Source organism: Chelmon rostratus, chromosome 21 (assembly GCF_017976325.1).
Source record: "Chelmon rostratus isolate fCheRos1 chromosome 21, fCheRos1.pri, whole genome shotgun sequence".
NCBI lineage: Eukaryota > Metazoa > Chordata > Actinopteri > Chaetodontiformes > Chaetodontidae > Chelmon > Chelmon rostratus.
Window position 1 is genome coordinate 13,855,073 of NC_055678.1, and position 17,010 is coordinate 13,872,082.

At 44.0% G+C, this 17,010-nt stretch overlaps 1 protein-coding gene across 2 annotated transcripts; it reads right to left on the bottom strand.

The window, feature by feature from the left end:
- Positions 1-1,301: 1,301 nt before the first annotated feature.
- On the bottom strand, positions 1,302-16,820 carry LOC121624615 (katanin-interacting protein). Of its 2 annotated transcripts, XM_041962406.1 has the most exons (29): positions 16,762-16,820; positions 16,039-16,157; positions 14,542-14,630; positions 14,127-14,302; positions 13,595-13,707; positions 13,384-13,485; positions 13,078-13,227; positions 12,594-12,834; positions 12,186-12,317; positions 11,843-11,994; positions 11,467-11,573; positions 11,086-11,182; positions 10,763-10,972; positions 10,265-10,402; positions 8,103-8,967; positions 6,463-7,230; positions 6,162-6,370; positions 5,842-5,920; positions 5,572-5,749; positions 5,200-5,365; positions 4,800-4,966; positions 4,639-4,703; positions 3,750-3,860; positions 3,063-3,202; positions 2,885-2,986; positions 2,644-2,804; positions 2,430-2,456; positions 2,008-2,093; positions 1,302-1,888 (listed from the first exon to the last, which is right to left on the bottom strand). In XM_041962406.1, exons 2-29 carry the CDS (start codon positions 16,075-16,077, stop codon positions 1,830-1,832), a joined length of 4,929 nt encoding a protein of 1,642 aa, XP_041818340.1. In that variant the 5' UTR covers positions 16,078-16,157; positions 16,762-16,820; the 3' UTR covers positions 1,302-1,829. The 2 variants fall into 2 exon arrangements, with proteins under 2 accessions (XP_041818340.1, XP_041818341.1); XM_041962407.1 differs by lacking the exon at positions 2,430-2,456 and having other exon boundaries at positions 16,039-16,805.
- Between the last annotated feature and the right edge of the window lie 190 nt (positions 16,821-17,010).

The window sequence follows — 17,010 nt, forward strand, 5'->3', positions numbered from 1 at the left end:
GCTCAGTTGTCCCTTATGTTTTTTCTCCGGACGGTGTTCATCATTAACAGACACTTTGTCAATTCAGAACAGCGTTAAGTGAGGATATACAAGTCTAAACAGGCCTGTTGCACAAAGTTAATTTAAACATTTAAAGAGCTTTCATCCATTGAGCAGGTCTCTGTGGTCTGGTCAAGCTTTCACACTGATGCTCTATATAAAAAAAAAAAAAAGAAAAAAGAAAAAAAAGGACCTACAAATGTAAACTATTTTTACATTTTTTATTCATTCAAATAAAACTACATCAAATATACATATTTAATCAAGATTAGAAAAATAATTAAATATTTCAAAACACTAAATGTCTCACACACAATAATAGCCACCACCCTACAGAGCAGGACTGATATACAGAGTAATGACTATTGTTGCGGTCGGATGCACTGACATTAAATACATAAAACTGCATTTCATATACAATTCCTCCTGAGGAAGGAGTGTGAAATAGTATATACCGGGGCTCAATGAAGCAGTAAAAACTCCTCCAGACAAAAATATCTAACATTTAAGGATGACAACAGCAGCTAATGCTGGAGAGATTTTCCCATGCAACAAGTTAGTACAGTAAATATCGAATGAATGAAGAGTACAACAACAACTATCGAGTATAATAGTGAAGGTAGAATCAGATAAATCCCTTTTTAAAGACCATTCTTCTCAATTTGAGGTAAGGTTATAGTATTTGCATATTAGAAGTTGCCTGTTACTGAATCTACTCAACATCTACACTGGCAATTTTTTTTTTTCTATTTCCAACCAAATTGCTAAAACTGCTTCACTGCTTTAAGAAATGTTTGCTTCCAAAACAATCTACCTTAAATAGCAACTTCAATAAAAGGTCACTTGGATTGCAAACGAGTTATTTTTTCTACCTGATGCTAAGCAGACGGAATATATGAATTGTGTGAAGCCAAATATATGAAGTGTGGAATCTGAAGCTTCAGCTTTCATTTCATTCAAGCTGAAATGTACAAAAATCAGACCACTGCACTGTTTGTCACTGTTTTCCACTTTAGCCATCGATACAAAGCTTCCAAAGGTGAAACCCTCCCAGGGAAGCTCCTCCCCAAGTAAAACCATTAGGCTCTGAAAGATGTTAGCCAACAGATATAAATCATTTACAGATATAAATTAGTGTCTGCATAGCATTACGATTGGTTGGTGCACTGGCGGGAGTGTCAGTCAGCTCTAAAACCCATTAGGCAAAGAGCTGATCGTCTAGGCTCATCAGTGGGTAAAAGTCATTACTAAATGTAGCACTGGCCACATTCTGGTGTGAGAGTCTATTCATGTGGCTTTGGAGCTTCTTTTTTTTTTTCTTACTATTTACAAGCCACAAGCAGCATTTAATTATGCAGCACAAAAGTCACACATAGCAGCCACAGATATAGTGTTTAGTACTAGGCACAATAATAGGCTGGTAAAAATGCAGCCTCACAGGTTTATCCTGGCACTGTGGGAGGGTCAACCGGGGCAACCATACAGTACTTGTTCAGGATAACGTGTATCTGGGTCGGACGTGTTTTCACAGGAAGGGAAACGGGAGTAATCCAACCATAAAGTGGAATTCTGTGTGTGTGTGTGTGTGTTTGTGTGCAGAACCCTTGTTTTCTGTGCAGGCTTTGTCCTCTTCAGTCTGGACCATGGCTCGGTGGCTCTGCTTTGGGTCTTAATTTACGGGAGGTTTTTCAAAAGTCACCCACCAAAAAGTGGGCTTGAAAAGTCGGTCATAGCTCCTGCCTTTCAGTTCCGCTCTCTTTGCTCGAGCTCCGACTGTCACCACCTGTCCGTCAGTACCGCCGCTTCCCGTGCTTCCCGCCATCAGTCATGCAGGTTTTAGGCCGAAGAGCTGCATCGAGGCAGAGCAGATAAGCTTTTGGTTATGAATTAGTGCATTAAAATCTGAGTCAGCTGTTACTTTACAGATTGATATTTTCGCACGGGTGTGTCAGCTGTCTCCCCACTCACCCGGATCTGCCGTCTGCTTCTTCTTGTGGTGATGGACGATCTGATTCTCGTTCGTCATCTTCACATCCTGATCCTCCACGTAATTACTGCAACACGGCAAGAAAGTAAAGACACAGCAGAGACAGTCAAGTGACTTTGTTACGTGGGAAACTGGGAACAGGGACGACACAAAATGGAGGGCTGACTGATAACAAAGCTTGAAGCCGGCAGGTCCAGGCCTTGAGACCAAAGATGGGGCTGGAGAGGTAAAGAAGGAGAGAGAAGAGGGGAGAGAGGAGGGACGGGGGCATCACAAGTCGAACGTGTGGTGAGGAGGGTGTGGGATGGCTGGGGGACATTTGAGGGCACTGGAGGAATCTTCAGTACAGGGATTGACCACAGGGAGGTGCTGACGGGGCTTTTTTAGGGGCTCTGTTACTCACTGTTGGTGGTGTCTTCTGCCACGGGGGCTGAGGTGGAGAAGAGCACATCTCTGTTCAAAACAACTCACCACTTTGGGACAACAGGGTTGAATCTAACCTTCTTTCTCAATCAATAAGTTTCTCTGTTTTAGACTCTGAATTGTACATAAAACAGCCTTGAATTAAGACAAAGCAGTTGAACACATCTACAGTACATCCCAAAGACCCAGAGTACCTGATGACAGTATTCCTCTCACGGTGGGCGATGTAGGCATTGTCCGTGAACAGGATGGTGTGGTAGGGCACGACTGGATCGCAGGTGGGTAGAATGCCCCGTGCAACATGACTAACACTGTCCAAGATGCCATTATACACCAGGAGGTCGTCCACCAGCAGCTGTGCACACAGACAGACATACAGATTGCTGCTCGAGGTCCAAATGCATTGCCCAGCTCACAGTAGACAGTGAAGCTTACCCCAAACTCCTTCACGCCCCTCTGTGGCGTCTTTGAGTAGTTCCACAGTTTGATCATGGACACCGTCACTGGCTGATCAAAGATGACGTACACACGGTTCACCTGGGTGGAACAATCACCACTTAGACAAATGTGCAGGGAAACGCTCTTCTGAGTGTGTTAACTGAACTGCACTCACCAGTCCAGGGAGCACCGGGGCCAACCACATGTGTCTTCCATCGTGGGTGCTGTTGACTCCGTCTATTAATTTATCTGGAGTCCTAACATCACCGCTCACATTGTCCAGGACGTTCACACTGTCTGGAAAAGCAGCGATGTCTGGTGCATGATGCTGAGGAACAGATACAAATCTGTGCCCATCAGTCCTTTAACAGCTGTTACTCATTCAACTCAGGGGTCAGCCGTTAACTGTGTGCATCATCTCTCTCTTCCAGAATAGACTGTGCAACAGTATTGACCCTTTACAGTAGCCTTCTTCGAGGCCTCCTCTTCATCCAACATTGAAGTAAAGCTATTTTACTGTGACTTACATCATTTTTGCTGGCACAAAAATTACAAATTAAGATCCCTGAATCTCTACAGAATGATTGATTAATTACTGACAACCCCTATTTATAGCATCTCCATTTGTGTGATGCTAAAACAGAACAATCCTAATGGTATCAGGGCAGATTTTAATATTCACACTCCCAGAGAAGAGATAAGAGGAAAAAAAACTTTAGACCTTAAAATTTGTAGCCATCCAAACTCAACTTTCATGGAATTATAGCACAAATTCTAAACAAGATTAAAAGAAAAAAGATTACATGGACACGTCTTCACTAGTGTTTAGGTTAGTGCAGACAGATGCATGAGCAAAGGATACTGTTGTCACTGAGACTGATCTTCTCATGGTGCTGGTCATAAAATTCAAGGCCGTTGAGGCCGATGTAGTACGGGTCTCCCCAGGTTGTTAACAGCTGCAGCTGAAAGATGACTGACAGGTGAAGGTCAAGGAATATACGACATATATGCCACAAATCAGGCTTGGCCTTCAAATGCAACTGGTGAGCTCGGCTTGGCAATCCAGTGGTTAAGTTGTGACACATCTGCTGCTTTGGCTTATTCCTCTGACATATTCTAAATTTAATAAGAAAACCTCAATAAGACTAAGACTCTTCTCGTGATCAGGGTAAACACAACCTCATTTGAAGGCAGCATAGCCTCCCTTCAGATTTACTGTGCTCACTGTAGAGTACTACTGAATGTCTATCAAACAGGGTGTAGTGAATGAGTGAATGACAAACTGATTTGTGACACAGCTGTCGTCTTTAAAAAACATTTGAACAGATCCTCCATTTGGCATGAATTCATGATGACACACGGGGTGTGTGTATTTAGGCCGGCTGCCCCAATCCATGTTTAGCATAACAGAAAAAAACGCTGATGATTAAAAAAGAATTAAAAACACACCTAAAAGCATATCTGGAGATGTTTACTGCCCTGTATGTCACTTGCAACACACCACAAAACTGTGTTACAAACAGAGCACCTCTGGGCTATTAGCCAGCTGTGACTGTTACACGAACATGGTTGCATAAACTGTTTGAAAATATCACCCATATCACCCAACTGTTTTGAACAGCTGGTCAGACAAAAAAGTATGATATGCATTTTTCACAATTCTCGACATTTTGTTGACCAAACGATTCATTGATTAATTACGACCCAATGTGATTTAAGTGACAATGCAAACAGAGATGTCAGAAGGATACACCCACAAGGCATGATGGGAGCTTCATAGTCCATGCTGGCCTGTTCTTGTTGCTTAGAGCTTCCTCTGAATTAGAGACAACGACATGATGAATTAGGAAATGCAGTTTTCAAACGTTCTCAGGAAATAACAGCTCGTGTTAATTACATTTCCGGCCCATACTTGTGGTAGTCGTCTGCACGCTTGTTGTCAGTGGGCGTCTGGAGGAAGTCTATGAAGAGGATCTCCTGGGCAAAGTCAAAGTGACAGTTGCCTGGTCCTTTCCTGATCAGGAATCCCTCCGATGGGGAGATGGCAACATCATCCATGAACACATGGATCACCTTCACCTGGAACAAACGTGTAGATATTAGTGTGTGTTTTTTATAGTCTAGACCTTTATTATTAAATGTAAAATCATGATATTTAGTTTAGTTTAGTTTCACAGCTTAGTCTGTACAGCATTATACTGTTTGATATACACTGTTTACTATCATTATTTAAAGGGAATTTGAGTTGATCTCTTGTTACAACTGCAGCTTCATGAGAAACACTGTTTGAGCCTGAGAGTAAAGTGCCTCACCCCTCTGTAAGAGTCCTCGGGCGACTTGTTATAGTTCCAGATGCGGAGTCCAGCGATGGTCTGGGCCTTGCTGAATGTCATGTTCAAGGTGTGGGGCTCTCCATAGGAGAATGGGATCAGCCACATGTGCAGGTCATCAGTGGTAATGTTGTTTCCATCTATAAGCCTGGGTAATGAAAACAGACACTGAAGACTGCACCACACACAATAACTCTCGAGAGCTAGGACAGTCAGGGTGTGCGAGTGTGAAATATGATGTAGAAGTTATTCTATCATTTCTACATCTAGTGTTGTCTAAAATAAAAATAAAGCATGGATAAAAGAGTGCCACGTGACAGTGTGTTCAACATTCACACAGAGCGTCAGACGTACTTATCAAGTGTGCGCAGGTCGTGCCCGTACTCAGGCAGGTCGTTGAGGTCTCCGGGTGAAGCAGCCATCATACTGAGGTCTAAAGGTAAACTCTCTCCATCCTTCCCCACGACCTCCAGTCCAGTCAGGCCCATGTAGTGGGAGTCACCCCAAGTCAACACCAGTTCTAGTCTAAGGCCTGTCGTGGAGGGAGACAGTTATTGTAAGTATCCAAACAAAACAAAAAAGAGAACTGAACATGTGAGAACAGGGTGCTGATTATCTACTCACACTTTCCAGTGTACATCCCAGGAATATGCTCCATGTTCTCCTCAGACTGGCTCACAGTGGGGTTGAGGTGGAGTTTCGACTGAGACAACAGGTGAACACATTAATACCAGAATTGTTTTACACTGTCCTGTTGATGGTGAGACAGCTAATAACATGCTTTGCTGAACTGAGGTCTTTGTTTGGTTATCATTGTCACAGTTGGGAAAAGATGCATGAAAAGATGATGAGTTTACACGCATTTGACATTTAGCACTAATGAAGATGATAGTCAACACTGTCTATGAAAGGTTGTACCCACTGTTGATAAGGCTTGTACTTACTTTGAGGTCTTCCTCTCGGAAACCGGCCTGAGTGAAGGGTCTTTCTTCTCCTTCTCCATCAGCAGTGCGCGGTCTCTGCAGCTCTTCCTCATGAACTAGGCCCTCAGGACCCTCACCTTCACCGAGGAAGGTTTCATCGTAACGAGACATAGCCTCCAGGATCTCATCATCAGTGGTGAACAGGATAGTGTCACCAAACTGGTCCAGCCCTGAAGTGACAGCAGAGTGAGGAAAAAGAAAAAGTTGATCAAAGGAAACACACAAAAGGAGCGTGAAAACTTAGGCTGTTCTCCTCGGTTACCTCCAGACAGAGTCCCTGAGGCCTTGGCAATCTCGCCCCTGAAGATGCACCTTCCATCCAGCAGCATCTCGACCTCCTTCACCCCTCGGAAGGAGTGAATGCGTGACTTGTTGTAGTTCCAAACTCGGATCATGGCCACCTGGTAGGGGGCTCCAAAGTCCAGGAAGATGGTGTGGCTACGACCAGGGGTGAACGGTGCTAGCCAAAGATGCATGTCATCCTGGGTACGATTGGCACCATCAATCAAGTTCGTGACCACGCGTGGATCCTTACCGTACGCAGGGAGAATGTTGATGTCTGGAGGGTCAGCATGGATGTGAGCAGGTTGTAGGGGCTCTCCGCTGGAACTGAACACCTCAAGGCCATTGAGGCCCACGTAGTGGCGATCGCCCCAGGTGGACAGGATATTGATGACCAGCCTTTGGCCCTGGGGCAGCACTGGGATCTCAAACTCATCCTCCCGCTCCATGGATGGATCATCATCAGGGCCTTCACAAAGTGCCCCCTGAGTGCTCAAGGACGAAAGTGGGCTCCTGGGTGCTGTGGAGGGATTGACTGGAACTGTGGGGGGACCACGGCCCTGGCGATGGAGGAACTCATCAAAGATGTCACCTTCGAAGCCCATGTTGGAGATGCGTCCACGTTGGCATTGGTTGAACTTAGTGAGAGAGTCCCAGGACTCCATGAGGGTGTCATCCTGCTGGCTGTGCAGCTGGGCCAGAGAGGTGCATTGCCTCCTGCTGGTGCTCACCAATGACAATGGCTCCTCTGGAGAATACACAAAGATTAGCTGTTAATTACCAACAGGCCACAGAAAATAAGATAATATGCCACCCACTGATGGAATGAGAGACTACTGTTTGTTTTACTGAAAATAAAAACAGTGTCAGCAATTACAAGTCATCAAGAGTCATCTTACACATTTCTCTGAGGCAATCTTTTAAAATGCGTTTAAAAAAAGAGAAACTTTCTTCAAACTTACATGCACACAGCTGTAGTGAAAAACTCTGGAAACCAGAGTGATAAAAAACCGAACTAGCAAGGTTACATTGCTGCTACAGGTGCTTCTTAGTCTCTGTGTGAATGTTAGGGAGCTAACACACACAACTTTCGGTTTCAGTCATTTCAAAATAAAAGCACAAATTTGCACAAAACATGCTAATATGATTTGTGTAGCCAATTATTAAACGTCTCATCCCTGTATAGTTCTGAATTTGAATGAACCATAAAATGTGTACACGACAAGAGTAAGATGCAAAACATACATGTACAGTATTGCTGAGATTTACACTGGAAAGTACAGTCCCTTAAATCAGGTAGTTTGTATAGTTGTAGTGTGGGAGATTGAGGGATTATTATGGAAGAGGCAGTCACACCACAATCTCCCTCTCTCTTTAGCTGATTTGGTTGAAGAATCCTGATACAATATTTGAATGTTTGAATATGAATGCCTTTCTTCAGATTCCCTGTTTTGGAATTACTAATACAGTTTAATAGTAAATGTATTAACATTTTAAGAAACTAGTACATTAAATGCAGAGGTCTGAGTAGCCTGATCGGTTAGTAACAGGTGAAGGTGAAGGCAACCTCTGTGCTTAGGTATCATCATTTTTAACATGGGAGGCAGTAGGCATTCCTACCTGTGTTTGACAGTGCAGCAGCTCTGAGGTGTTGCTCCTCCATCTGCCTGCCAGTGACTGCAGTGTTTCGGAACGAGCTCCTGCGTCCGCTAATGGGCCTGTCTGCCTTTGGCTCCCCAAGGTCCTCCACTAGTTCGCAGCTCAGGTCCAAAGAGTTAGCCTTCCACTGACCCCCGTTCACTGTCCTCTCCATCCCCCTGCACACTCGGCCTGGGTTGCACGGCAGCTCCGGGAGCATTGAAGAGGATGAGGCTGATGGAGATTTGGGCTCTGCAGAGTGCTGCGGCACTAGCCACCGGGGCCTCTCCCTGCTGGCCTCGCAGCCCTCTGGAGCTCCTCTGTTCAGGGGTTGCAGCCACTGAGGGGCCACCCGTGAGGATGACGGCTGGGTGGTGACTGTCTGCTCCATGGGTGCAGGCTGCTCCACCGGCCTCCTGAGAGATTGGGGCTCCTCTGAGGCAGACAGGTCAAAAGAGTTTCTTTGTGTGGAGGAGCGACGAGTGGAGGATGAAACTCCCACTGGTGAGGGGGTGATGGGTGGTAGCAGTGTATGTGATTTCTCCTGCATTTCTATCATAGCCTGGCCTGCTGCGTTTGATGGCTGTGGATTACAACTGTGTTGTTGCTGGGTGCTGCTGCCCTCCCCACCCTTCCTGTCCTCATGGCACTGGGGGCTGGCACCCCGCAGATTGTGTCCTGAAGACACGGGGCTGGAAAACAAGGACTCTGAGACCTGGAAATCCTGGAGGTCAACCGTGGTGCTGTAGTCAAAGACCTGGTTGCCGCAGCCCTTCTCCAGCTCACCTTCAAACACCAATGTGCTGTTAAGGTACAGCTTTATATGCCGTGCACCAATGTCAAGATCCTGAAAAAGACACAGAGCTTCAGTTTACCTGAATATACAGATATGTTCAGCAGTTTGACTTGACCATTTGACTTTTGGAATCCAGTTGTGTTACAAAATGCATTTTACAAGCACACAACACACCACAACCATTGCAAATAGTCAAATAGAAGCAAGAAAATACATTTAAAAATAAATACATTTAAAATAAAACATGCTGTATAGATATATAAGCTTTAATATATATGCTGGAAAGATGCATTATGGGTATTTAAAATGGCAACTCTCTGCATTTACCAGAAGACTGAGAAAGAGCTCTGTGCTCGAAATGTCACACAGCATTAAACTCCTTCCCACAGGAGCTACTTGGTTTGCAGATCTGTTTACTAGATGTGATCCAGAATCCATCCTATTTGGCACTGGGATGTGCATGTCTTTTATAGCATTTTTTTATCTTTTATTCTTATACTACAAAAAGCCCAATCATTAAGATTTAAATCTCTGACATTTATACAAAATTTCTACACATTGAAGCAAAGATATAAGATGCAAATGGATCAAACGCAAAGGATTTGGGGTTCATGGTATCACAAGAAAATATTTAGCATTTTGTCTTAATGTTTGCTGAACAATTTTTTGAATACATAATGGTACTAACTCAATTTCATACATTCATTGTTGATTAATTAGTCTATTTCTTACAAGCAGAGTAAGAGCTCTCCAAGATAGTAGTAATTAGCAGCCTCACAGACACCAAGTCATGGCTGCCTTTAAGAAATGGCTAAAGCCCAAGTCAAATCTGCTCGAACCTCCAGACAGTAATCCACTATAAACCCAGGTTAACCATGAGCCCACCATCTCCCACCAACAGATCCTTACCTTGCAGGTTCAAGACATCAAGTGATTCTAGATAGCTGCAGTAACACAGAAGGGGATAGGATGGGGTCTTTGTACCCCTCTATGAGCAGCAGTGAGGTTGTGAGGCAGAAGCCCACGTTTCCCCTAACACTAATCCTCCAGGGCTAATCTCTTGCTGTTCCACATTTGGACAGTCTGACTGGCAGCTCAGCCAGCCACTGCTAAAAGAGAACCACACCCCTGACGTAACCACCCCAACACAGTCATCCCGTATTACAGTGACAATACACAAGCATGTTGGATTTATGAGCTTTAGTGCTATGGACTGTGAAAGGAATAATCTCTGAATTTGAGAGAGATAAATCAAAAGATGTGTGGAACAGATTGCAAAACATGTTATCTAACACTTCAACTTCTTATAAACTGTGATGGTGCATAAAAAAATATAAAAAGCACATACATTGAGGCTTCTGTTGTAGTTCCAGATTTTGATGCGAGATATGCCAAAGTCTGATGAGCGCTCTGTGTTTCTGATGATGAAGTAGAGCTGGATGGGAGGGTGGAACGGACACGTCCACATATGACGCTCTTTAGTGGTCTGTCAACCGAAGAGAACAGACAAAATCAGCAAAGACTTTGTCCATGTAAATACTTCACAGCAGTTAGGTGTAAAAGCACATGTGTAATTAACAACATTAATAATGGCTGCATCCCATTTAGATGTTCCCAGTTTCAGGGTCCTGTTATTGTGCATGCTTCTTGACTGGCATTGCATACTGGAATGATAAAATCGAACAAAGCCATAATTAATGTTACCTGTGTTTTTCCTACTAATACATGTCAAAATGTCTGCTTTGAAAAAGAGCTACTGCACTTTTAATTTAATCCAAAGGAGAAATGCCATCTGTCAGCATTTTGACATGTTATTTTTTCCTTTAATCAGGCTGCAGTGACTCACCTTCACCTTTCCATTGACAAGCGCTCCAAGATTCCCAGGGTAGTCAGCGTTCCTGATGTCTAGGTCATGAGGTGACACATACAGCTTCTTGTTTCTGAGGCAGAAGAACTGCAACTCAGTCAGCCCGACCTGCAAAGCGTTCCCCCAGTTTGACAGGATCTCCATGGTAACATACAATGCAGGGGTGACCTCTGCTGAGGACTGCCTTCTCTGCAATGACAACACAAAACACTGACAAGTGCTTCTGTATATTTGTGTAACCCTCAAAACTGGCAGTATTGGGATTATTCATTCTGAACTGTGAGACGGCGTTACTGACTCACCGGCTGCTTGCTATAGTCTGTTTTGACACTCTGAGCAATGCTGTAGCTGGGTCCTGCTTCAAGTTTCTCCAGGGCTTGCAGCAGTTTCTGTTGTTGCCTGAACAGAAGGATGACACCCTCAGACCTGCTGCTTTGTCTGTCATCCCTTACCTTCATATTAGTGGGGAGCGACAGCTGAGCACAGCTACACTGATAAATAATTCTTCAAGGTCAGAGGGTGTATGCACCATAAATCTCTGTTGGTATTAGCTTCTATAAAACACTATTATGTTGTTGTTTCTGACACTGCAGGATGTACAGGGCTTCCAGGTGTCCTTCTATGCTTCAGAAGCCAGAACGTATATACAATATCTTTTTAGGAGCCATAATCAGTCAGCGTACCTGGGGCCCATGAGTGTGATTCTCTGCATGGCCAAAGTGACACTGTTCTCATCCTTGTCGTGGCTGTTGTGGTGCACTAAACCATTCATCATCTGGTGTGCCCTGCCCTGGATAAAAACAAAGCAAAACAGAAGGGTTAGAGATACAGTGCATAAGCTTTAGGGCCAGAGGTCACATGTAAGCCAAATCTGTAACACTATCAATGAATTAAAATCAAGAGCACATACAGGACATACAGATATGAAGTTATAAGTGGACAATGAATAGAGATACCGGGCTGTAATAGATCAGCATAAAAATGACTGTTAACAGTATAGAAAAAAAAATAGTAGTGGCCTAAATTGATGAGAGGTGGGACTTGTAGGGCCATGCTAACCATGTTCCGGCTAAAGAGCTCAGGACTCTGCACAGCATCGTTTTCTCTCTGGATGGCCTGCCGCACCCTGCATGCCATCTCCTCTGGGTCCCGCTCCTCAACAGATGCTTTTCTGGCAGCTGACAGCGGCCTCTCCACCCGACTCCTTGGCCCTTGAGCAAGAAGCACAGGTCTTTTAAACAACCATCATGCACCATGCTATCTAACAGATCCATCTACAGAAACAGTTTTAAAAGGGCTTGTATTATTCCAACATGTAAAATATGACATTTTTGGACTTTTATAGCCTGTTAATGATGGATCTCAGCACTGACTTCATTTTGACAAAAGATAAAAGACTTACTCTGACAATCCCAGCTGTCCTTGGAAGGTGGTCTATCTAATGTTTTGCTCTTCACCAACATAGGCTTGGTGGGTATAAATGTGTCAATGCTTTCTTTCCTTTTTGCAGACAGAGAGCGTTCAATTTTACGACCTGAAATAAATAAGGAGGACAATTTTCAGATTTGGAATATAATGTGATATTGTGAGTTCGTATGTATAAAAGGGTCAAAGTCCTTCTGCATCCCATGGGCTGGCTAACATAACACTCAAACTGTGCACAGACTGCTAATGCACTTGCCTATTCTCCAAGTGTACAGGTCAGTGCTGATGAAGCAGATAAGAGAGAGATGGAACCACTCTGGACAATTACGACTCACCCTAAAAATCAATAATAAATTTCCATATGAAAGTGGATGCTGAAGCCTACCTTTAAATGAGGGTCCAAAGTCCAGCACAATGAGGTTTGCTGAGTCCAGATGGCTACGGGAGCCGCTGGGCCGAGGGTTGGAGGAGGACTTGGAGGACGACAGAGGCAGCCCCAGTTCGTCCAGACTCTCAGTGCTCTCCTCCCTCTCAATCTGCTCCTCCACCCACTCCTCATCTGACTCCTCCCCCGCTGAGCCGCGGCTGCTCCGCCGCATGCTAACCTCCAGGCTCCGACGTAGGACCTAGTTTAGAAAGGTCAGCATTTTTGTACACATCCGTGCACACAGTCATCAGAGTAAGCACTTGCAGGCGCAAACATGCACACATGCACACTGACAGCATTCCCTTGATTTGTGTGAGTACCACTGAAAAACTGTCATAAATTAACACCCAGCAGCATAAAACAAATTTAGATGATTCACTACATCTGATGCCAACGTGATGACGTGAGATAAAACAGTGTCCCTGTTTCATCTTCCACTCACCTTCACTTCCTCAAGGTTGAGAAGCACCTTCTCACTGTGCTCCTGACTTGCTTGGCCCCCTTGGCTCTCAGGCCTGGAGCTGAAGGAGCGCGACACCTTGGAGGTGTCCCTCGGGGAGCAGGGACTACGAGGCGAGCGCGGACTGGAGCTCTGTACGAAACAAGGTGATAGGAAAAAGGGGAAATGGCAGAGATGGAGAGATGCTAAGTAGTACAGACAGCTGCATCTGACACACAGCCCCTCCCCCTAGGAAAAACACCCACACACACAAGCTTAGTAGGCATTTTTAGTAGGCATCTTCACTACCTCCATGTCTACACTTTCATAGGGCTCAAAATCCTCAGAGTAGCACTTTTCTGGGGAGATCAGTAAGCTTGGTCCTTCCTCTGTTCGAATTCTGACAGAATCCTGTAACCACAGCAAAAGAAGAACATTTTAACATGTGTACTTCCATAGAAATGTATTTCTGATGCACCACAGTCAAGGCTTACAGTATTAAGCAATTAAAAGCCTCTACCTGCACCCATTCTTTCCTCTGGACCTTTCCTGGGGCAGTGTGGCTCCTCTTCCTGTGGGCCTGCTCCAGATTACGGCTATCTTCAGTTAGCTGGTGGGCGCTCCTACAGACATCTGCAGATGAGTAACAGCACAGACAGGAACATGAGCAGCTTGCAGCAGACGACTGCCTCGGAGGAGACGGAACGCACAGTCACATATGCAGATGGTCCACAGCACATTGAGGAAGACTAAAAACTGGCTGCCAGCTACAACTGTCACTATCATTTATTCACTGGGACTGGGCATGCGATCATGCCATGCAACTACAAGCTGAGGAGTGGTGGCTATTAGCTGGTGTTCCATATGGTCTGAAGATGACAGAGCAACAAGAATAGAGAATGAGGTAGTGCCTTTAAGTTTATTGTAAAACTGACTGAAGACTCAAGAAAATTTTTTTCCCCTGCAAAATACAGAAGTAAAAGATTAACTCTTATATAAGAGTTTTTACTTTTGAATGTCTGCAGGTCAATTTTGGTCCAGCAGCAGCATACCTGCTGTACGTGCAGGCCTCCAAGCAGGTGGGGAGGTGACAGACTTGTGTCTGGAGCTCTTTGGTGGCTTCCTATTGGCTTCAGCATTGGCTCCGTTAAGGTAAATGGAAAAACCTTGCTCGAGCTGCTCCAACTCAATCTCCCTGGGTGCTTTGACTTTAAGGCGCTTTAGGATCCTAAAGAACAAAGAAAACTGGTGATAACCTCTATAATCATGAAAATAAAAAATCTGGCAAACCGTGAGACGGCTCAGATCAAGATTCAGGAGATTTTCAAGCTAACTAATTCCATGTATCTGAAAACAATGAACCAATCAGTGCTCCTATTAGGCAGCACTAAAAGTCATGGCGGGGTTGTGCATCTCCACTGTGAAATCTAATCTGTCTCTCCCCAGCAGCCTGTGCTCACACTTTACCTGTTTTTGTGCTGGAGGGCGATTAAATATTCATCCAGAGTGTCATCCACAGCAGAGGCAAGCTTCTCTCCTTGGCACGTCTTGCTCTCCTTCAAGAATAGCAGCATGAGTACACATACATGCGTGCACACACACACGATGCAGAGTCGGAAAAGCATACATCAGCTATTTGAGAAAAACAGACTGTCACAATACACCTCTTTGTTGCAGAGGTATCCACAATCACGGACAACAATCAATATCCACTTTATTCTGTACATCACAAAACGTATGCAAACAACTTAATCCTCCAGTCTTCAGTAAATAAAGCACCAATACAGTACATGCAATGTGAAATATACATTCAGTCAGAGTCAGTCTTGAGGTTAAAAATGTGACGTGAAAACTGGGAACACATTTGAGTCTTTATAATAGGAACTGATTGTCACTTAAACACAGTTAAAAATCTTAAAACTGTTGGGAGTCTAGGTGCACCTATCTGTGAACAGTCCATAATCATACTGCATTTGTCTCATGATGTTTTCGGAATCATGCCAATATTTAGTTAACCCTGAAGGCCTGCAGACTTTCAATTTTGAGATGAGGTGGCAGAATTGTAATCACAGCAAAAAGCACTGCTGAAAAATAGGCATTAACTGAGTAAAACTACTGACTCAGCTGGGGCCATGAACCCTGTGGATTAATTCCAACATTTTTATGAATCTATGCCTTGTCAAATTCAGGCTCTTCGTTAAAAGGTGCCCTGCATTCATTAGGTGTGAGTTACAGACTGGAACAAGAGCCATTACATCCTGTTATAATCTGTCCTTGCATAATACATAAAGCGTAGCCCTTTCAAAGAAACTAGCACTGACAATACGTGTCTCAAATCTATGATGTGTGAACCATCACTTATAATGGCATGTAACTACAGAGAGATGGACTGATCATTTGTGTTTAAGGGCCATGCTTGACAAGATTTTCTATTGCAAAGTGAGGGTCCAACAGAGGAGTCTATAATCCTCTCAATATGAGTTGTGTTCAGATATCGCTGGACTCATTCATCCCTATTAAAACATCAGATGTCTGCCTGCCTGTCATTAAAATATTGGCCTTGACTCTCAGCCAATGGTACAGATAAGTGAGCATCAGCTGTCCACATAACACAGTCATCTACAGCTTGTGCCGTACAATTTTCATAAATGATCATGCAAGACGAGCAAAGAAATCACAAAGCCCTTACTTAGTTTTTACGAATCAACTAGGCTACAGCATCGGCCAATGTCAGAAGAGAAGCAAAGAAATTTGAAGGAAGGAACAGAGAGTTCTTGTTAGTGACAGTACAGAGAAACAAAGAGGTAGCTGAGCAATATATGGCATGCACTGCTGCGATTGATGCCTTGAAATTACAAAGCTTCTTGATAAACTCATGTCAAGTATGTCTCATGTGACATATTATTTGAACTTAAAACTACACACAGATCTGACGAGGCGTCAAATAAAACGATGTTTGCCTACCTCATTATCCATTGTGTGGCTGCAGATGATGCTGTTCATATGAGCCTCTACCACATTTCGGAGAGGGCCGATGGGTGTTCGAAAATATCATTTGGGATCGTTGTTTTGTTTGATTAGCACTGCAGAGGGAGCACAGATGAGACCCCCACTGACACGAAACCGAAATTTCCTTTAAATGCAGTTCGTTTAAAATGTCGCCCTACCCTCTGGACGTACAGCAGAGAAAATACATAATATCCGCTATTTCCGAGCAAAACGTTACCTTCTCTTATTTTAATCAGCTTTTCGCCAAACTCGTTTGAAACAGCTTAACATCTCGTTAACCTGACTATCCGCACAGGGAGTTGACAGATGTGCGGTAACGTCTGCTACATTGACTTATATGGCATTAAAAGCTAACGCATTATCCACAATGTTAATGTTCCACGGCTAGCTAACGCTGTTTTGCTAATTTCCAGTACCCTTTCGGGTTAACCGTTTGTGACACAAATTAACTCCTGGGGTTACTAGCAGTGACAACGTTAGCAAGGAGCTTCAGTTAGCATTGACGCTAATAACAAACTGAAAAGCTAACTAGTTAGCGTTAGCATGTGTCGAGTCAACATTAAATAACACAGATACTGCTTTTTGCTCTCAAATTCTCCGACACCTTTTATCCCGGTTGTAATATGTATAAGAAGAATACTTACTATTCCTGTAAAACAGTACTTTGTTAACCGTTACCTTAGAAATGAACGAGTTTTTTTTCTGTTCTCTCATGTGCCCAGTGTTGGTTGGTAACCAGGAGGGCTATCCACCAATAGTGGAAGCCGCATCAGTGTCAGACACGCCCCCAGCCTCTCCGCTCTCTTCCAGCTGCAAAAGCACACTTCAGGAGCACTACTATGCAAGTATGCCGTACTTAGCGAGGCTTAGCAAAAGGTTGCATAGACAGAAGGGGATATTGTAAGTAATTACACAGTGATTTACATA

Bases quoted from the DNA above. Each gene is read 5' to 3' on its own strand.
- LOC121624615 (XM_041962406.1), bottom strand. From the start codon at position 16,077: ATGAACAGCATCATCTGCAGCCACACAATGGATAATGAG. The intron at 5,366-5,571 runs GTACGTCTGACG...TTCATTACCCAG, and splicing joins GACCTGCGCACACTTGATAA to GCTTATAGATGGAAACAACA. The intron at 4,967-5,199 runs GTGAGGCACTTT...CGTTTGTTCCAG, and splicing joins CCGAGGACTCTTACAGAGGG to GTGAAGGTGATCCATGTGTT.